The 22,324-nt window shown below is 35.7% G+C and overlaps 1 protein-coding gene, 2 long non-coding RNA genes and 1 other non-coding gene across 5 annotated transcripts; 3 read left to right on the top strand and 1 right to left on the bottom strand.

Annotated features, from left to right (window-relative positions):
- Positions 1 to 259: 259 nt before the first annotated feature.
- On the top strand, positions 260 to 1,782 carry LOC110863734. Its single transcript, XR_002549327.1, has 3 exons — positions 260 to 398; positions 1,023 to 1,110; positions 1,582 to 1,782. It is a non-coding gene; the product is annotated as an uncharacterized LOC110863734 (long non-coding RNA).
- Positions 1,783 to 7,583: 5,801 nt separating this feature from the next.
- LOC110864647 (3-hydroxyisobutyryl-CoA hydrolase 1) lies at positions 7,584 to 12,770 on the top strand. 2 transcript variants are annotated; one of them, XM_022113761.2, is made up of 14 exons: positions 7,584 to 7,850; positions 9,394 to 9,474; positions 9,639 to 9,707; positions 9,829 to 9,880; positions 9,965 to 10,044; positions 10,191 to 10,274; positions 10,631 to 10,715; positions 10,900 to 10,985; positions 11,116 to 11,240; positions 11,441 to 11,501; positions 11,693 to 11,791; positions 11,918 to 12,019; positions 12,183 to 12,224; positions 12,461 to 12,770. In XM_022113761.2, exons 1-14 carry the CDS (start codon positions 7,833 to 7,835, stop codon positions 12,596 to 12,598), a joined length of 1,122 nt encoding a protein of 373 aa, XP_021969453.1. In that variant the 5' UTR covers positions 7,584 to 7,832; the 3' UTR covers positions 12,599 to 12,770. The 2 variants fall into 2 exon arrangements, with proteins under 2 accessions (XP_021969453.1, XP_035830280.1); XM_035974387.1 differs by lacking the exon at positions 7,584 to 7,850 and adding an exon at positions 7,926 to 9,304.
- Positions 12,771 to 14,561: 1,791 nt separating this feature from the next.
- Positions 14,562 to 14,635, top strand: TRNAR-ACG. Its single transcript has one exon. It is a non-coding gene; the product is annotated as a tRNA-Arg (tRNA).
- Positions 14,636 to 17,795: 3,160 nt separating this feature from the next.
- LOC110864649 lies at positions 17,796 to 20,566 on the bottom strand. The gene is made up of 3 exons (XR_002549987.2): positions 20,115 to 20,566; positions 18,149 to 18,710; positions 17,796 to 18,029 (listed from the first exon to the last, which is right to left on the bottom strand). It is a non-coding gene; the product is annotated as an uncharacterized LOC110864649 (long non-coding RNA).
- Positions 20,567 to 22,324: the final 1,758 nt, after the last annotated feature.

The following is a 22,324-nucleotide window of genomic DNA, read 5'->3' as shown; positions in this document are numbered from 1 at the left end:
ACACCCCAAAATGGGTTTGATAATTTAAAATCGGTTAATATAAAGGAACCGGGTAAAATACCGTTTAGGGTAAAAACGGAACCGTAAATAAAAGTTGACTAGAAATATTTAACCAAGTGGTGACATGTATATAAGTAACAAGATAACGAGTGTAAGTCTCATTATTAATTGAAACGAAGTTTAAAGGACCAAAACCGTTAAAAAGGGAAACATAATCTATTAAATAAAAGGAAAACACACACACACACACACTTGGTGTGTGCGTGGAACGAGCAGGAAGAAGAAGAACAAGGGTTCAAACCCTTGTTCTTGATAAATCATCAAATTGAAGGGTGGAATGAGGTCCAAATTCACAACTGAACATGAATTAACGATCACCTTCGCAAGGGGATCATAAGGTATGTCTTAAAATTTAGATTTGATGATCTTGTTCGAAGTGGGTTATGATCAATCCATGAATTTGTATGAAATTAAGCATGTAGAGGTGTTAGAAACATCAAGTAGAACTTATGTTATGAGTAAATTCAAGTAATTGGGTGATTTAGAATAAAACCCATTGCATGAGTGTGAAGATGATGATCATGATGAACTTGAAGATGTTATAGTGTGATTTTGTGATATATAGGGTGTAGTATGATAGGCTTAGATAGATAAACTTGATGTGGAATTTGTGATTATGAGATTTTGCTTGAATGTAAGGGTTCATAAGATGAAATAAGGAAGAACATGCTTAAAGCACTTGTACATTATGCTTAGAAAATGATACGCGCACCAGGTGTTTGATGAAATGTCTAAAAGACAATAATAAGTGAAATTGTATGCAAGTAGTGGGTAAATGGATATAGTTCATGTGAGTATTATGTAGGGATGATGTTGAGTATGTTTTATGCCTGTTTGAGTGGATTAATGATGTTAAGTATGCTTTATGTAGGTCGTATATTAGATGTGAATTTGATATGGTTGTTCACATGTATAAGCATATATGCTAATAAGAATGTGAATGTAATGACATGAGTGTATAGGAATCATGTCAAGATGGATGGGAGCTTTGAAGGCTAACGGGCTAAGAGGACTCAATCAAGTAAGCGAACGAGAATACGGACGCGCAAGGTAAGTGCACTCCGAACTTACTCTTTAGTTGTTAATGTATTTATGATATGTGATTATTGTTGAATGCAATGTAAGAAGATATGGTTTGATGCAAGTAGTAAGTTAAGTTTTTAATGGAATGGGTTAGAAGTGGTTAAGAAAAAGATTCGATTTGGTTGGGTAAGAAAGGGAACTTACATAATGAAATTATGCTTGAATGAATAAGATGAGTTATGTATATTTGAGGACATGATCATGTAAGTGGAAGCTAATGTACTAATCGCTTTTCTCTTGAGAATTAATGTGTAGTATAGGCATGGTAACAAAGGATGTGAAGGTTGACTCCACAATCTGATGCGAGCAATCGAGTGGATGGATGAAGGGGCTAGTATAAGAAAAAGCATGAAACGTTGACGCGCTATTATGCTTGTGCTAAGATTTTTGTATTATGTCACCGGTTGCTAATAATGTGTTTGAATGTGGTGACTGCAGGCTATACATGTTGGATGTTTCATCTAGAAGCGTACGCGGTTGAAGATCGAGTCAAGACACGGATTGTATGTGGGTGTATACGTAGTCACATAATTGAGTCATGTATGTTAGTTTTGCATTAAATTATAAAAGAGATTAATGTATTTAAATGAAAGAAAGAATATCATGAAGGAAAATTTCTAGTTATGTAGTGTCCGCTGCGAATCTTAGATTAATGCGTTTTAGGGCGTTACAAGACCTTCGGCTCGATTGTAGTTTTGTATCAAGCATTGGATCTAAGACACATAACACTCAAACCATCAGGACCGAGACCGATTAGTGATGTACCCCCGTGTCTTTCAGCTATCAACGCCATCACATGATGCATGATTAACCATTCATCGCTTTTAACATTATTTTCACGAAATTAGTAAAATAACTTTAAAGTTTGTACAATTTCACTTTTGCCCCCCAAGCGCCCACACATATACACATAGTAAATTTACATAGTCACTCCTAATGATACCCTCAAAAGACTCATTCTTGTATGGAAAAATAACAATTCACCATCTTCATCTTCTTCACCGTCACTTTCGGAATCAATCGTTCAAGCGAGATGAAATAGTGTCACTGCTCAATACCCTAGCCTCAAGCCCATTTAAGGTGAAGTCTCTAAAGAAACTTAAACAAGTTATCATTATCATTATTTTTTATATTAAAAGAGCAAGCTAATGAATAGTGGTTGAACCAGTAAGACGTTGCCATGTGGCAACTTTTTTATTGTTTTTTAATGAATAATTGTTGAACTAGTAAGACTTTGTATTAAAAGAGCAAGCTAATGAATAGTGGTTGAACCAGCAAGACATTGCCATGTGGCAACCTTTTTTATTGGTTTTTAATGAATAGTGGTTGAACTAGTAAGACGTTGCCACGTGGCAACTTTTTTTATTGTTTTTTTTTTCTAATTTGTGCTATATAATTTTTCTCACATAACTCGCGTTTGTTAACTTAAAAAAAAACTAAATTCGTAACTTTGCTTAATTTTTATGGCGTTTCGTTGTAAATTTTGTTGAGAGCAGAGTTGCATTCAAAATAGAGTATACATTTTGTTATTTTTTATATATGCTATATGAGTGCATGCCAATATCGTGGTGGTAACCTGACGAATCAAACCAATTCCTACCAAACAATTGTTTTCAGTGGATGTAGATTACATGTTGATATTCTTTTGGTCATATCACGATTTTATTTATTTGTTTTTCCTTTTCTGGTTGCTATAACGAGCGTCAGTACTCTGTAACATAATGAGATGAAGCGATACCAATCAAATTCCTGTCGCGTAGCATGGGAAATCCACCGGCGCAACGCGCCGATTTTAATATCACTAGTTATTGAAAAAGGAGATGAGATGAAGCTTGATTTCATAATATTAGATCATGTGTGGTGGTAATGCCCCTACCCTTGGGCGTTTTGCGCCATGTGGCAGCCCAGTCAGCAATGTGGCATTATGGGGCGTTTTCTAAAATGGGTGTAATGGGGATGTGGACACTATAGTGTAATAGAATTAAATAAAAAACCATAAAAAATGTAATTGGACAAAAGGAGCATGGAAATAGCTAATTGGCCAAACAACTTTCTCTCGGCGTTGTATTTAAAATGCTCTGGGCAATTTTGGGTTGAAAAACGCCCATGGGGCGGAGGTGGTGGCGTGATGGGTGTTGATTTTGAAAACACGCCCAAAAAACGCTTGACTACGCATGGTCTTAGGAGGGTTAAACGTGCTTTCCAAAGTAACTATTCAAATATTACTGGACTGCTCGGATTTCGCGTATTCCTAGCTTGTGATGTGGTTTTAGGAGTTTTGGGGAAAATAGTAAAAAATAGATGATTCAAGAGGCGTGACTTCACTTTCAGATCAAATTATTTCGATGGTTCTCCCAAATAATTCAATCGGATACAACTCATAATTTCAAGAACAAGAACAAGAACCAGTATATGTGCGTGTGTGTGAGAATTCGTGTTGAACCAGAAACCGTGTAACCAAAGACAATTTCAAATTTGTGATGAAATGCCTGGTAATTGCCTATTGGCAGGTATCATTTAAAATAATTAAATTGCCTCCAAAATACCTTTTTTTTGCATTTCAAAAATAATGGTAGTTGTCGTTAGTTGAGGTGCACTTTTGTTACGACATAAAAGTTTGATGACCTCTAGCATCATATTTCGTTTGAAAGAATGTAAAATTTCGCTGAAAATCACCTACGATTACAAAAACAAATCTTTATACATTGGAAATCGCCTGCGAAACATCTCGGGTGTGAATGTTTGATCTTTGCTGAAATATCCTCTAACTAGTCGTGCTTGAGATGCTTCACGATCGTCTCTATAAATGTACCTAATTGAATATACAACGTTTTATTGAAAATAATATTCACAATAACAAAATATGAAAACAACGATGAAAATTATTAATAAGCAAAAATATTAAACAAATATAAATAATTTATTAATATATACCATCTCGACGAAGTCCGATGTCTTGAGTATCGTTTATTTGTAACGCAATTAAGGTAGACATATAATTATAACCTTCATTATGTAACTGCTCTTCGCCGTCCTCATCAAAGCTTGATTAATCGTACAAATATGGTGCACGTTCGGTTCGGGTATTTTGAAAAGATCCATTTTGAGTGAGTAAAATATTTGAAAAAAAATTGTAGAATATGATATGTGGGTGGAAGAGAGTAATTTCTTTGAGAGAGAAGGATGTTGAATGAAGAGAGCTTTTTGTGAGAAAAATTAAGTAGTATATGTTATATTTATAGGTGTGTGCGTATTAAATAATGGCATTTGACCATTGCCAACGGTCAAAAACCACACTCCCCAACTTTTCCCGCTAATAGGTGAGGACTCTCCACTCACTCACTGGGGCACTTTTTTCTCCAACTTCGGGAGTGTTCCTGGATGAGGCCAGGCTTCATCGAGCCTTTCCCGATCCCTACATTGTGCACCCTAAAGGATGGTATAAGCTCGCGTTGAATTGAGTTATTATCAAACTAATTTGTTATTTAATTTATAGGTATAACTAGCCCATTAAATTAGGGGTATCCCAAAAAATTTTTTTACCGTGCAATCATAAAATATTTGAAAAACGACAATAAATAAATAAAGTAAAACAAATACCTAATAGCGTTGTCCTCTTCTTTTTTTTTCATAGCTTGAAATCGCTCCATCACATCGTCGTCTTTTACCTTATGAAAAATCATTTTCAAACGCACACACCATGGCATTGTTCAAATGGATAATTTTATTATTTGGGCTTTATTAGTTATTACAATTTTGGCTTAATTATCTTAAAGTTTCACAATCTTCTCTTAGGGGTATCCTCGTATATGTTTAGGGGTATCTTATGTATAAAACCGAAAAAAATTACAATGCGAATACGAATACGGGGTTGAGCCGTAGCCCGTGCTACGACTTAGTGTACATTGGTTCCGCCCCTGAGCCTTACCTCTACCCCGTAGGAATAGAGAGGTTGCTTCCAGTGAGACCCCCGGCTTGATTGTAGTTTTGTATCAAGTCTTGGACCTAAGACACATAACACTCAAACAATCGGTACAGAGACTGATTGGTGCATGTACCCTCGTGTCTTCCAGCTATCAACGTCACCACATGATGCATGATTAACCATCCGTCGCTTTTAATGTTTTTTCCAAGAAATTAGTAAAATAACGTTAAAGTTAGTATCATTTCACTTTTGCCCCACGAACGCTCACACATATACATTATATGTGCATACCACAAGCGGGGCAAAATAACTCACAAAAAAAAAATAATAAGCAAGTGTTAATAATATTCTAGTATAATCACTCACAAACTTTAACTATAAAAACCACTTAGGGGCCATTTAACAACTTCTGAATGGTTAAGTGTTGAACTAGTAAGAGGTCTGAATCATTAAGTGTTGAATCAGTAAGAGGTCTGAACCATTAAGAGTCAATATAATGTTTAACCGTTCAGAGACAAATGTTTGACCAATTCAGATTAGAGGTCTTAACCACTCAGACTCTTATAATGCTTAACCATTCAGAGACAATTGTCTGAACCATTCAGACATGTATTCGCACCATCAAGTGCTGAACCAGTAAGAAGAAGTCTGAAGCATCAAGAGCCTCGATAAACAAATAGCCCCTTAGTTTCATTGGTTGTTTCATTACTACAACTTTTTTTCTAGATGTTAGCTATCTAAAAGTTAAGTCACATAAATAAAATACACAAAAAACTTCATTACTATCCAGTAAGGTTGGAGAACTCGCTAGTCGCTAGTCGGCCGGTGAGGTGGGGACTATCGACTACTCGGGATTACTCGGGAATAATCGGATCGGGTTTTTTATATGTAATTTTCAGTTTTATGTATACATATACACATTTTTATAAGTAAATATTTTCGGTAGCTAGGTTTTAACTCTTACCCAACTCATTTTTTTAAGTATACACGATTAATTATTGGAATTCACATGGTTTGGTTGAAAAATGGCCGAAATTTAGAGATTTTGTCCGAAATATATAGTTTTTTTGCCGGAATCTGACTGAAATTGCCCATTTTTGGCTGGTAGTCGAGGTCCGATTTTATACATATATTTATAATAAGATATTATAACAGAATATATACACATAGATATATAGTTTTTTAATCATAATGATACTTACTATGTAATTATATATTATATACTAGCTAAAAACCCCGTGTATTACACGGGTTGTATAAATATAATTATATATAATAAATAATAAAAAGATATATTAAAAAACTCGTATATTGTACGTGTTGAATAAAATATAATGTTATATGTTAATACAAACAATTATCAAGATTTATCTTTTAAAAATGAACATTGATGTGATGTACTATTTACTTATTATAACATTTTACTTTGTTTTTTTTTTATTTTGCATAAATGTGATTTTATATAATAAATAATAAAAAAGATATATTTTTAAAAAAACTCGTATACTGCACGTGTTTAATAAAATATAATGTCATATGTTAACACATACAGTTGTCAAGATTTATCTTTTAAAAAATGAACTTTAATGGACTATTTACTTATTATAACATTTTACTTTATTAAATATGTATTTTTAACTAATTTTTTGTTTAAAATTATTACTATTATTATTTAATATGCTCATAATAAAAATAAACATTTATATTCTTATCTAATATTTTAATATTATTATTATTATTATTATTATTTAATGTGATCATAATAAAAACAAATGTTTATCCTTATCTAAATATTTATTCTTATCTAATATTTTTATTTATTATTATTATTATTATTATTATTATTATTATTATTTAATACGAGAGATAAATAGAAAAATAAGATAAAAAAACACTAGGAAGTGTATAGGAAGATTTTTTAGGCTTGTTAATCCTTAGTGTAATCAACTAGAAGCTCAGACTTAGAGCTTAATTCAAATCAAGATTGCCAATGATCTCTCGATCAAGTGGTGGATAGCTTGTATTTCTCTTGAGAGATGCAGGTTCGACTCACACTTGGTGCAAAGTAAGGCACTGGTGGACAATGATAGGAGACCCAGGGAATCCTGGGTTGGATCCTTGAGCCGAACGAGTTTACCGGTAATTTCACTGTCGTGCCTACGGGCGGGTGAGTTACCGGGTTTTTCCCTGGAATTGGTGGTGGACTCAGGTTACTCTCGGAGTACTCTGTTTGTCCAGTGGGTACCCTAAGAGTGCTTGGGATTGAGTTTGTTGACGTTAAAAAAAATTCAAATAAAGATTTTAACGATTTGAGTAGCTTTGAGTGGCTGCTCATTTACACGCCTAGGCTTTTTCCCGAATGAAGAATTTAATTAATTATATGATGAACGTGACTTCAGAAATTCCTCCTCCACCTTTATTTTTTTACATGTGTTGTGGATGTTTTTGTCTTAATTATTCTTTAAGGATTTGTCGTTTCTTGCTCCACTATGCACCCACCATAGCAGCCATAGGGTGGGTCATCCGCCAACAGATTAGACCAAACGTAAGACGATATTTCAATTTAAAATTAAAAGAAAAGCGGTAATCATTGATTCATTTATTTATTTAATACAAAGCGACGCCGGCGGCCGGACAACCTAGTAAAGTTATAAAACAAAACGAAAGTAGTTGTGGTCCTAGCCCTTTTTACCTAACGATGATGATGATCTGGTGCTAACACTCGTCGTTAATACATAACAGTTACGGTTCTCTGTGGATCATCATGGCGCCAACAAGTCAGGTATTGTTTTTATTTACATATATGTTTGGTTGTTTATACAAAGAAATTGCATATTGTTGTTGTTGTTGTTAATTTGATGGGACGTTTAACCATGTGTCGTAACTGTCAATGTGTCCTCACCAAGGGTATGCTTCGAGCCCGTTTCTTTTTGCGGTTGTTATGGATGAGTTGTCATAGTTGATGCAAGAGACGGTTCTTTGGTCCCTGCTTTTGCTTTTTACGGATGATATTGTGTGATAGCTTGCATGTGTCATAGTGTGTCTATTTGATGTGTTATATGTTCCTATTATATGTTTTCATCATTTTTCGTGTTGGTAGCTTAATAAGAAGATCTTTGGTACCCTTTTTATGTGGTTATATGATACATGTTTTTATTTGACTCTTGTGTCTGGATATGAATTTGGAGTTAGGGGCAAAGCCGGACCTATAATACAGGTAACCTAGGCTTCGGCCTAGGGTCTCCACTTAAAAGAAAATTAGTATGCTAACTATAAAGATAGTGCAAACTTATTGTTTTTAGATATGTTTGATTCTTTATACGAGCAAACCACTTTGTGTTATACTTGTGTTAGATTTTTGCTTGGTTTAACACACGGATAAGGGAATCGTTTATAATAATCAAAGAAGGAAAAAGAGCCCCAAAATTTCATTTCGCCTTAAGGCTCCAAAAAGGTTGGAACGGCCCTAGTTAGGGGTCTCACTCAGGGGCGGACTTACAATGTTAGTAGATGTAGCACGGGCTACCCCTCAACCCCGTATCCGTAGTGTAAAAATACCCCTTAACTCGGTTTCCGTAGTGTAGAAATACCCTTCAACTTCGTCTCCGTTATACAAAGGATACCCATAGTCTAAAAAATAAAAAAATTGGGATACACCTAAATTTTTGGGCTAGTTCCGCCACTGGTCTCACTAGAAGCAATCTCTCTACATCCCACCTCCTTAGACCCTAACAGTAGCTTGGCTATGGGTGAGATTGTACTGGGTACGATTGTTGTTGTTTGTTGTATAAGATGTGAGTAAAAACTTCACATCTTTTAAATTTTGGTTTGTGAATATAAAGATTTATGGGCCTAAAGAAAGAATGCAAACCCACTTGTTCCACATTCACACTGCTCTTCAAACTGTGTTATATTCAAAGTGAATGGCTAGAGAGATTAAGAAACTACCGTTTGGCAGTCTCGGGTAAATCCATTTCTAGGTGCATATTTTTCTTGTATTTTGATTTGATCAATTGTATGATATATATCAAAAAAAAAAAAAAAGTTTACCTTGAAAATTGGAATTTCTCAAAAATGACACCTGGAAATGATTTAGCAAACCGAAAGTAGTGAAATCGGAGTATGATTATGAGTTCAGACGATCAGAAATTACCGTATTAATGAAAAAAAGCCTTAAATTTTAGTTTCGCTTTAGGACTCCAAATAGGCCGGGCCCCCTTGCTAAACAAAACACAGGTCAGTATTGGAGCTAGAAAATGTTTGTAACAGGAGGCGGCGAAGTATAGAATTTGAAAGATAAGTTGGTAACTTTCTTGATATTTCAGGTATTGGTTAAACAGACATCAAATGTGAGAACCATCATATTAAACAATCCTCAGCAACTAAACGCGCTTACCCCTGAAATGGTAAGTTATTCGATCCATCATATTAATACGCAGTTTATATTGTGATGACATGTAACATGTTTCCAACGCTTTATTTAGTTACTGCCATAGTTTTCTTTTAATTATGAAAACTATATTAGGTAACTTGAAAGAAAAAGAAATATTAACTTACTTACCTTTTATAGGCATCCCAGATCTTGGAACTCTTAAATACCTATGAAGAGGATCCCAGTGTCAAGCTGGTAATTGTAAAGGTACTTTTCATTTAAAATAAAATCTTCTCGGTAAAGTTGTTATTATAATTATAATATTTTTTCTGTTGGTTGCGGATTCGGTTTTTGTTAACTTATGGCTTATACTAAAATTTGGATGCAGGGTGAAGGAAAGGCCTTTTGTGCTGGTGGTGCTGTTTCAGTTTTTCTTAATGGTATATATAACTGTTGTTGCAATGAGTTTGATGGTGCTTTATTGCTTATCTGATTAATTTTATTTTTCTTGGTTGTTGTACCAGTTAGCTGGAAAGAAGCTGCAACTGTATTCTATACGGCATATACATTGGATTATCTGATTGCAACTTACGCCAAAACCCAGGTAAAAGCTCTCAAAAGTCAAAACCAATGCTATCTTTATACCAAGTTCGTTTGTTCATAACGTACGAAATCTTACGTTGACCACAAATTCATATTTATGTATAATATAATGATAATCATTATGTTAACCTGAGACCATACTTGAAGGTATCACTTATTAGAGGAATTGTTATGGGAGGTGGTGCAGCCTTTGCAGTACATGGTAGATTTCGAGTTGTTACAGATGATACGGTATGCCTCTTGTCATATTTTTCGGGGCTGTTTGGTAGCCTCTTAGTGACCATTCAGATGCTACCTCTTAATGGTTTAAAACCTCTGAATGAATAAGAGGTAACCTCAAGTCTGAATGGTTAAGAGGTAACCTCTGAATGGTAAATCATCACATGTCACATTCTTCTACCTTCTCATTGGTAAAATTCTTAATGGTTCCATTAAGAGGTAGCCTCTTAATGACCATTGAGAGGCTACCAAACAGCCAAAGTCTCAAGCATCAAATTTTTTTATAATATGCATGTATGTATATTGTTTCATAAGACTATAAGAATGGTGAATTTTCTAAAAACAACAATCGTTTTTGAATTTTGCAGGTTTTTGCAATGCCAGAGACTGCATTAGGGTTATTCCCAGATGTAGGTGCCTCTTATTACTTATCAAGACTGCCTGGATTCTTCGGTAATTGAGTTTGATCTTAATCTGATTGCGTCTTAGATTATACAATATAAATTAATGAATTATATGTAAGAATATTAAGTGGGTAAATATCATATATCTGCAACATTTTGGGTTCTTATAATATTCATGGACAATTTAAGTTGAATGCAGCACCATGTTGATATTTTAGTTCATATTGTGGCAGGGGAATATGTGGGTCTTACGGGTGCGAGATTGGATGGTGCTGAAATGCTTGCATGTGGTCTTGCAACCCACTTTGTCCCGTTAGAGGTTCATTTTATTTTGATTTTCAAGATTTATTTCTCCCTTCGTCCTAAAATTGTTTTAATGATCCCAATATTGTTTTGTTAAATATGCTATCAATGCTTGACTGACGTGTATGTATTCTATCTATGCACAGAAATTTTCCGCATTAGAAGATGCATTATGCAAAGCAAATACGGGCGATCCAAAAATCATCAACAATATTATACATGACTTCTCGAACAAAAATCCTAAGTTAAAAGAAAAGAGTCAATTTTTCCGGTATGTGTTTTTTTTTTTTTTTTTTTTTTTTTTTTTTTTTTTTTTTTTTGTGTGTGTGAATGCCATTCTTGAGGGTTTTTTTTTTTTTTTTTTAACCGTGAGAACCCGTCAGGAAAACTCATGGGACCCCCACCAATACACTGTTAAGCACAACGTACATTGTAAGGTTTTGACTTTAGTTTTGCTACCGTATGTTGCAGGTTAAAAACCATTAATAGTTGTTTCTCTCGGAGAACTGTTGAGGATATTATCTCTGCACTTGTAAGTTCCATAAGCATGAAATGTACTCATTTCCTGCATGAATACACATTTTTGTACTTTTGTAAATTTCTACAGCTTTTGAAATTTTCTTATTTTCCAATCCTCAAGGAGCAAATGGATGAAGTATTATATACTTTTGAGAATAATTTACTCGCCACTCATTTGAGATCAAATGGTTTCACTTTTTCCAGGAGGAAGAGGCTTATAAAAACAAGGACGACTGGATCTCATGGACCATCAAAACCTTAAAGAAAGCATCACCAACAAGTCTCAAAATTTCTCTTCGCTCTGTAAGTATTTACCGTGCTCTTGATTTTATATATTCAATATGTACTTATCTCCATTATAAGCCAATGTTTATACTATGACCGAGGTTCCCTTCTTATGGTCTAAACTTCTTAAGTTACGATTTGCAGATTAGAACAGGGAGACTTCAAGGCGTCGGTCAATGTCTTATCCGCGAATACAGAATGAGTTGTACCGTCATACAAGGAAAAGTCTGCAGGGATTTCTTTGAGGTACCAATTTATTACTTTATCCTTTCTATAAAAAGGCTTCATAGAATTTGACCATCAACCATATGTCTTAACACTTTTGCATGGCACATGTACTGTATGCAATATAGATGGAACTATACTTGAGTTTTTCCTTCATGAGACCGTAACTTTTTTTCTAATGCAGGGATGTAGGGCGTTGCTGGTCGATAAAGATAAAAATCCAAAGGTAAAAGATAGTAAAGAAAACTGGGTGTGTCAAGCGGGTTGGGTAACAGGTCAAAATGGGTTCAGGTAGCTCAAGTACGTTGGACCTACTTGCAAGTTGCAAACCAAACACTATCGTATTTCATTTTTCTTAAAAAAATGTTAATGTTATAGATTTGATTAACCAGATGGTTTCTTTGTAACTGGTCAAACACTACCTCTATTGATATGTTCTTTCTTTCGGTTTCTTTGTTTTAGTGGGAACCTTCAAAACTGGAGCTTGTAAGCAAGCAGATGGTTGACTCTTACTTTGCACCACTTGATGATGAAGATTGGGAAGACCTCAAACTCCCTGTTAGGCCAAACTTAACTTCATATGCCATTTCTAAGCTGTGAGGGAAACCTGTGATCTACCTTATGATGTTAGTAGCTCTATAATTATGATTATTAATGTCAAAAGGATAATCAGGTATATATATGTACTGCTTATGTGTAATAACTATGTATAAGTTTTTGATCACCCAATTGTAATCTGTTCAATCCAATGCATGAAGTACTTATTACTATAGCATTACTTGCAAATTGTAACAAGTTTAAATTTAAATCATCATAACTGTGGTTATTTAATGACTAAAATATCCTCAGATGATAAAAAGTATATTTAAACACATATATAAAGAAAAACATATACCATTAATTATGATTATTATTAATTAGAAAATTTATGCATACGCTGTTACAAGGGCTAACTGCTCCATTTGACTACCTGAAAATGGTGCTAAAGATCACATGCACTTCAACTGAAAATGATGAATCGGTCACACATGATGAGTTATTAGTCTTAATAAGAAGATTATAATATTTTATAACATACGTAATTTAGTTTCATATCATACCATCACACATTAAGGATACATATATGTATACTATACATGTAATCTGTGAAGGATCATGGATAGTTCTTGCATTTAATTGGATGAGGCAGCTGGCGGTGGTTTGCCGTGATTGGCGGAGGTTGGTGGTGGCCCAATATGTGGATGCCGTGTGGCATCCACTAAGTTGCATGTTTTTTTTTTGTTAATTATAGAACTACTTGGTAAATGATATTATATATAATAGTATTTGTTTTACACATAATTATAAACATATATACACATAACTAAAGAAATAGATAAAATATTTGAATAATTAATAGATAATAACCAAGTAATTAATAGAAATATACAAGCTGAGCCCAAGCCGTGCTTGATATTGTGAACTTTTTTTTTTGTGGTTATAATGTATGATAACCATTCAATTCTAACTAGTATTAAGCATCTACTCGTTGCGACGGAGACGTAAAACCGTATCAATAGCATTGATATTACATAGTGGCGGACTTATAGTACAAATAGGGGTAGCACGGGCTACCCCTCAACCCCGTCTCCGTAGTGTAAAAATACCCCTTAATTCCATTTTCGTAGTGTAAAAATACCTCTCAACTCCGTTTCTGTTATATAAAGGATACCCCTGAGCCTAAAAAAAATTAGGATACCCCTAATTTTTTGGGCTAGTTCCGCCACTGCATTGTTACACTACAACGAGCGACTACCAACACTAAATTTATGGTGTGTTAATGCAAAGAAATTAGACCGAAACGTAAAACATAGAAAATAATAACTAAGTCGATCTAGGACCCACACGTTATGACGAAACTAGCAAACGGGAAAAAAATTGACGATATAAAAATGTTGAATCACACGGGCACGTTGTGTCGTGTTAACTCACAAAACTTACAACAAAGCATAAAATGAAACATAAAAATGTTAACCACACAGTCACGTTACACCGTGTTAACTCGCAAAATTTAGAACGAAACGTAAAACGAAAAGTGTGTGAAGGATAAAAAATATAAAGAAACAAAGTTGAAAGTAAAAAGGTAAATAAAAAATCAAATTATTTTGGGAAAACCCCCCAAATCATTAGATACAACACCTATATATACAAATAAGATGCTAATTTATGGTATTTAAATTTAAATTACTTCAACATGCATGGTGTTTAAATTTATTTCAACATGTTGTTTTAATAGTTTCAACACCACAAACCATTCCGACCGGCGGTCAGAATTTCTTCGAATATGTTCTTGAATTTATTCGAGATGTGAGTAAAACTTAAATTGGAGAAGAATATGGTCCTTGGGTTCCTTTTATTGGAACTATGTTTCTAATTGGTCAGGCGCCCTTTTACCTTGGAAAATCATACAATTACCTCATGGGGAGTTAGCCGCACCCACGAATGTAACCCGAAATGGCTGAGGAGAGCAAAGGTTCCTTTTTTTGAGGGTACTTCCGGGAACAGATCCAGTGGAGACGCAGTGGGGCCTGTAGCTCAGAGGATTAGAGCACGTGGCTACGAACCACGGTGTCGGGGGTTCGAATCCCTCCTCGCCCACAACCGGCCCAAAAGGGAAGGGCCTTTCCCTCTGGGGGTAGGAAAATCATGATCGGGATAGCGGACCAAAAGCTATGGAACTTGGGTGTGGGTCTTTTGTCGAAATGGAATGGCCTTTTTCTTTATTATTTATCGTAAATGAGTGAAGCATTACACATAGTATGCCCATGGGTTCCAATGCACGAGATCTTGTAGCACTTACCAATGAGGCCCTATCGATTAGTATTACACAGAAGAAATCAATTATAGATACTAATACAATTAGATCCGCTCTTCATAGACAAATTTGGGATTTGCGATCCCAGGTAAGATCGGTCCAGGATCATGGGATCCTTTTCTATCAGATAGGAAGGGCTGTAGCACAAAACCGCCCAAGAACTACGAGATCACCCCTTTCATTCTGGGGTGACGGAGGGATCATACCATTCGAGCCTTTTTTTTTCATGCTTTTCCCCGAGGTCTGGAGAAAGCTGAAATCAAATGGGATGTGTCTATTTATCTATCTCTTGACTCGAAATGGGAACAGGTTTGAAAAAGGATCTTAGAGTGTCTAGGGTTGGGCCAGGAGGGTCTCTTAACGCCTTCTTTTTTCTGTACTACCCCTTGTTGGTCCCGAGGGACGGAGGAGGCTAGTGTGGGACAATCCACTTTGACTCGTTTTTATAGTTTGTCTACCAAAACGACCGGAAATGTTTCAAAAAAGGTAGGCATACGACGTACAAAAAGTTCACGGCCTTCTTTATCTCTAAAGATAGGATGTCCTAACCATCCAACCGCTATTCCATCCCCGTTATCCATTGAGCCCGCCCTGAATAATCCCCCTTTTGCCGGATTATTTCCGATGTAATCATAAAAGGCTAATTTTTCAGGAATTTTAGACCAAACTTCTGATAAACTTTGATTTTCGGCTAACCCAGCACTAACTCTTCTATATATTTCTTGTTGGAAGTATCCCTGATCCCATTGATAACGAGTAGGCCCAAATAATCAGTCGTGGTCTTCCAAACTTTACCGATGGTATGGACGAATCCCTCGCTTCATCTAAATGTGTAAAAGGTCGTTTATTCATCAACATGGCTACCGTTAATTTATTTTTTTATGCATTTACCCCTTCCCTTTTTGGAGTTTTAGGTAGGGCTGTTCATGAGCCGAGCCGAGCCGAGCCAGGCCAAGCTCGGGCTCGGCTCGATTATAAACCGAGCTGGCTCGGCTCGGCTCGGATTTGAAACCGAGCTGAAAATCTAAGCTCGGGCTCGGCTTGGTTTTAAACCGAGCTAGCTCGGCTCGGCTTGGTTTGGCTAGATTTTATAAAAAAAACTAATATATACCTCTTAAAATTATAGCCTAAAATATTATTCAATAATTTAAAAGAATATATTCAAAATAAGTTCAACCTAATACAATTCAAACCAAAATCAAGTTTAACAACGCAAAATAAGTTTTATTTTCAATAAAATACAATATTAGTTCATTAGTATGGCAATCAATCTTCAAATATGACATAAATATCAAATTACAAACCTATATACATGTAAATAATAATCAGTTTTTTGTAATATATTATAATGTATATTAAATTAAAACTTATTATAAGTAAAATAATTCGAGCTAAACCGAGCCGAGCTACAAAGCGAGCCGAACCGAGTCAGCTCGGCTCGTTACGAGCCGAGCCGAGCTAGGCTCACTTTCTAACCGAGCCGAGCCGGCTCGGCTCACTTTTAAACCGAGCCAAATCGAGCGAGCTTTTTCCGAGCTAAATCCGAGCGAGCTTCGAGCGAGCTCCGAGCCGCGAGCTTTTTGAACAGCCCTAGTTTTAGGACACATGGCGATTTAAAATAACATCCCACACACTAAGTTAGAAACTCATATATTACATAAGGGTGTAAGGAGTGGTTAAACACTTGAGTGTGTCACACTAAAAAATTAACCAATCAGAGTGCGCGACGTCAATCAGTGAAAAGTGTTTAAACTTTGCTGAAAAATGTTGGCAATGGTTTAGACACTTGCCGAAGTGGTAAACTTTAAATAAAAGGAAAATGGTGTGATTGGTTGAAAGATTGCATGGATCCCACCCCACCACACACACACTCTTCACCGCATCGTCAACCCACCACCGATTTGGTAAAGTTTGAGCGGTAAGCTAGTGTTGGTGGTGGTGTTTACCGAGTGGTAAACTCACTTTACCACACTTTACCGATCACCACTCAAAATACCCTAAATAATAGAATAAAAAAATAATAAATAGTTAGTAACGAATATTTAAGAATTACTATATATTTACGCTATAAAGAGGCTGCTCATTGACTAAACCAATTGCTTATTCTTTTTATTATTTTTTTTATTTATTTGTAAACGGGTGTGTTTATATGTTCTGATATTGCGGGCGATTACCACTACTGTAGTTGACCAAAAACTTTATTTGATTATTTCAGTATATCGACCTACTCATAAAAACGTTGCTGTCACTAATTTAATTGCATATTCTAACTTTTGGAAGTTAGTTTGTCGTACTTCTCGTTTAATGTTAATAAACGAAAGTTATAACATAAATATAGAAAATAAAATAAAAGAAAGCGAAAATCTTTGAAAAAGAAAAGAAAAAATAATATAAAGTAAATCAGAAAAAGTAAAGAAAACTAAACTAACAAACCTGAGAAGAAAAGGAAGAAAAATAATTAATACAAAAGTATACATGGAATGGAAACATGACAAACTATAACCAATGAGATAGAGCTTCTTGTTTTTTTTAATAGTCCACTAAAATTAATTAACACAAAAATAAACCTGGAATGAAAACATGACAAAAAAAAAAACCAACACACCAACCACTACATGGCATGTGATACCACCGTCAAACAATAGCAATTTTCAACTGTTAACCAATTTGAAATTTGAATTGCATACGAGCTTCTTGTTTTTTTTAATAGTTCACTAAAATTAATTAACACAAAAATAAACCTGTAATGAAAACATGACAAAAAAAAAAAAAACCAACACACCAACCACTACATGGCATGTGATACCACCGTCAAAACCATCCAATAGCAATTTTCAACTGTTAACCAATTTGAAATTTGAATTGTACTAGGGGTATTCGATGTCGCGCGTTGCGCGACGTGTTCGGTTAGCTTTATTCAGGTATGGTTGCAAGCATTCATCATGTTAGTAATATTGTGATTTATTTATTCATGTATGGTTGCAAGCATTTATCATGTCCTTTGTTGTGATACAATATGTGCAAGTACAGTTAACATAATAAGTTATCAACAGTTCAAACATGGTTCTTTGTAACTACAATCTGAGCAACCGTTACTTGGAGCAATATTAGCAGACCAATAACGTCCGATGATTTGACCATTGACCCACGTTTCACCTTTCCCCATTCCCGTGAAGTCTATTGCAATTGGACCATCAGTAGCAAAAGCATCAAAGTTGGTCAGTTAAGACATACTTGTTTAATATATAAAACTGTTATCAAAGTTTGCTTTTTTAGATAACTGACTTTGATATTACCTTGTACCAAGTCTGAGGTTGACTTTTAGGGGACCCTGAGATCCAAAGTGACGAACCACCAGTGTCCTGGCCTTGTGCTTCTCCTTTGAATCCAACTCAATATGTCCATTGTTGAGATGAAAGGTCAACGACCGACCCATTTGTTAAGCCCTGGAGCTTCACTTGGCCCAAAATACCAGTACCCGTTTTTATAAAAAAAAAAAAAAACGCACCATAGTTCTGTACTCATATTAAAATCTTTTATATATACGAAAGTCAAATTCAAGTCCAACAGTCAAACTTAAGAGATGGAGTTTGTTCTTTAAAAACGATAAATTTGGGTTAAAAACAGTTTTGGTTAATTCTATTGATATAAAAAATGGTTTGGTTAACCGACACAAAAGTAAATGTAGGTATGTAAACACAACAAATTTTGGGGAACCTAATAACATGTATCAGTGATAATAAAAATTGACTAATAGCAATATACTAATATGGCTAAGCAATAAATACACACTACTGGAAATGTATTTACCTGCAAGCGAAAAGGCATCGATGACGATTACAACAAACAGATGAAAAGCTGTCCAAAAACAAATAAAACAGTAGCATCAGATTACGATAAGTTGCTTTCTTTTACCTTCAGGTTGACCATTAATGTGTTGGTTCAGGCCCCTTAGCAAACACACATGAACACACTTAACTAATCAAGTTCTATATGTGAATGAGAAAAGTTGATTTGCAGAAAGAAAGGATAAAAGCTTTGCTATATTATTATCAAAGAAGGGGTACAATATTCATTAAACAAAAGGGCTTTATATAGCCTACATGTATAGCCTACATGCATATTAACGCGGAAATGAAAACACAATATGGGGGGGGGGGGGCTCCGTGGTGGTTGTCCGACCACGCGTGGAAGACCGCCGTCACCATGGGTGACCACGCGCGGTGACCAAAACGCGTTGTGGCCATGACGCGTGAAGATGGAATGTGAACATTGGTTTGGTGACCGTTGGAGGGTGTGGTGAGTGATGGGCACCCCCACTAAAATCCATCTTCGTGTACCCCAACCAATGTGCACTTTCCATGAGATATGGTCAAACCCCAACCAATCCATTCTAAATAAATTGTGTAGAAACTAATTAATTAAACCCATTGATTTTACTTGACCCATTTACTACTGAACCATTTACACTTTTGACCCGCAACTTGCTGACCCGAATTAAACCTGTGACTTGTAAATGAACCCGTTTAACCCAACATAAATGAACAAATAAAGAACATGACCAAGTGATTTCACATTAAGAGTCATTTGAGATTCATCGTGAAGCAAAGGCTTATCACCTTTAATGTTAATGCTGCAACATGGACATAGGAAAAGCTTTAGAAATGAATAACAGATTAAACCGGGTTCGGATTAAAATACACCAACTTTGGTACAGTAACACACAAGGGTTGTTTGGGTGGACAAGGACACTTTTTTCGTTCCTTCTTTTAGATTAAACACAACCCAATGGGCCGAAACTTCCAACTCAACTCACCATGATAACAATTTTCAAACACTTTGTTTCAAATAAACTCATGAATCAGCCAAGCTCACATACTTCCAACAAATTTTTACAGTTTCATATCATCCAAAATCAATGAAAACAATCTACCAGATCATGGTTCAACACAATTATCAAACACTTTGTTTCAAATAACCTCATGAATCATCCAACCACACATACTTCAAAAAAACAAATGAAAAGCAATAAACATTACACAATTAAACAAACTCAACACACCTTTTCGAAATACTAACAAATCTCCAGATTCACAAAGTTTGAAACGTAGACCGAATGTTCACAAAATAAATCTTGATATGCAATAAAAAGCTATCAATTCAAAGCACTTTAAATTGAAACTAAACCAGCAATTAGCAAACTCCAAATTAGGTAAACAAACATAAATAACACAACTACAAATCAACAATAATCCCGAATACCTCTGAAGAAGAAGTCGAATCAAAACCGTCACATTTGGGTACCTCTGATGGACTGTGGTAATCATCGACGTCGTCATTGCTGATAATCGTCGGTGGAAAACCTCATCGCCATTTAGGGTTTCTGGACTTGTTAGGCATGAAGTGAGAAGGGGGAGAAGACATGCGTACCCTTATTTGGAAGTGCTTGTGTCGCCGACGTCGATTGACGCCGGTTGCCGACGTCGATTGACGCCGGTTGAGCCAGACCGGTGGTGATCGATGGTAGTAAGGGAGGCGCGGTGTTGATGCCGGCATACGCGCGGTGGATGACGCGTGTTGTGTGGAGAAAGGGGTGTGTAGTGGTGTCCGGTGGCCGAATTTGGTGGTGCCTGAGATGGATGGTGGAGGGGTGACGATGGAGGGGTGATGGTGGGTTGGAGTGAGGGTTTTGAGATGAAAAAGTAATGATGATGTGTACGTGTGTATGATGGTGACACGTTTAGATGAGAGAAGGCAATAAAATTACTAACATGACCTTGTACTGTTCATAAGGTTTAGTTTTTAATATATAGATAATACATACAATATACAATATACAATACTTATGATTAATAATAACTAGGATTGAGACCCGCCGCAATACGGCGGGGATTCTTTAGTTATAAGTTATAACTAAGTCGATCTAGGACCTGCGTTATGTTAAACCTGTCAAACGGGGGAAGAAATAGACGATGTAAAAACGTTCACCCAAAGACGCACGTTGCGTCGTGTTAACTCGCAAAACTTAGAACGAAACGTAAAAACGTTAAACCAAAGACGCAGTCGATCTAGGACCCGCACGTTATGTTAAACCTGTCAAACGGGGAAAAATAGACGATGTAAAAACGTTCACCCACACACGCACGTTGCGTCGTGTTAAGTCGCAAACTAGCTTGATGCATAGTGTAACGACCAAGCTAGCTTAACCGTTAAGGTTAACGACTCTTATAAAAGGAAAAGTAAACCCATATTTCAAGCCCCTCGACCCTCTTTTCACTGTAATTTACCTCGCCCACTATATTATACATACAAACATGATACATGCATATATACATGATTGTATGCCATATTCATGCTTCACTTTTGCTAATTGATAATCAAACTAGGATTGAGACCCGCCGCAATGCGGCGGGGATTCTTTAGTTATAACTAAGTCGATCTAGGACCCGTGCGTTATGTTAAACCTGTCAAACGGGGAAGAAATAGACGATGTAAGAACGTTCACCCAAAGACGCACGTTGCGTCGTGTTAACTCACAAAATTTAGAACGAAACGTAAAAACGTTAAACCAAAGACGCAGTCGATCTAGGACCCGCACGTTATATTAAACCTGTCAAACGGGGAAAAGTAGACGATGTAAAAACGTTCACCCACACACGCACGTTGCGTCGTGTTAAGTAGCAAAATTTAGAACGAAACGTAAAAACGTTAAACCAAAGACGGACGTTGCGATGTGTTAAGTCACAAAATTTAGAGTCAAGCATAAAGCAAAAAATTTCCGGAGAATGAAAACTATAAAGGACTAAAGTTGAAAGTAAAAAAAGTTGTGAGGATAGATTGCAAAAGATAAAAAGTTTTGGGTTAAAAGTAAAACACAAATAGTTTTGGGTTAAAAGTAATTTATGAAATACTTTTAGGTGAAAAGTAAAAAAAATCAATTTTTTTGGAAAACCCCCAAAGCCAAGGTTACGACAACTATATGCATAACTATTTTTTCTTTGGAAAACCCTCAAAGCACACCCCGTGTTGCGGCGGGGCGTAAAACGGTGTCAAATAATACTAATGTCACACAACCGTTATCGACCACCAACACTGACTCGACCTAGGATATGCGTGTTGCGACGAACCTATCAAACATGAAAAAATATAGGTAAAAAAGTTGAACCACACATGCACGTTGCGCTGTGTTAACTTGCAAAATTTGAAACAAAACATAAAAAAGTTGAACCACACTCGTACGTTGCGTCGTCTTAACTCGAAAAATTTAGAACTATACGTAAACCGAAAATTTGCCAAAGATGAAAAGTATAAGTGACAAAAGTTGTGAAGTTAAATTGCAAATAATGAAGAGTTTTGGGTTATAGTTAAAAAAACAAATTATGTAGGGTTAAAATTGCAAAAGGTAAAAACCTTTGGGTTAAAAATAATAAAAAGTTTTGGGTTAAAGTTAAAAAAACAAATTATGTAAGGTT

This window comes from Helianthus annuus, chromosome 6, assembly GCF_002127325.2.
Source record: "Helianthus annuus cultivar XRQ/B chromosome 6, HanXRQr2.0-SUNRISE, whole genome shotgun sequence".
In the NCBI taxonomy this organism is placed as follows: domain Eukaryota; kingdom Viridiplantae; phylum Streptophyta; class Magnoliopsida; order Asterales; family Asteraceae; genus Helianthus; species Helianthus annuus.
Note: the sequence above shows the minus strand (reverse complement) of the source record. Positions and strands in the feature narration are given on the sequence as shown.

Excerpts from the sequence above, each read along its gene's own strand:
- LOC110864647 (XM_022113761.2), top strand. Across the intron at positions 9,881-9,964 it reads TGTTTCAGTTTTTCTTAATG|TTAGCTGGAAAGAAGCTGCA; the intron begins GTATATATAACT and ends TTGTTGTACCAG. Across the intron at positions 11,792-11,917 it reads TCAAAATTTCTCTTCGCTCT|ATTAGAACAGGGAGACTTCA; the intron begins GTAAGTATTTAC and ends TACGATTTGCAG.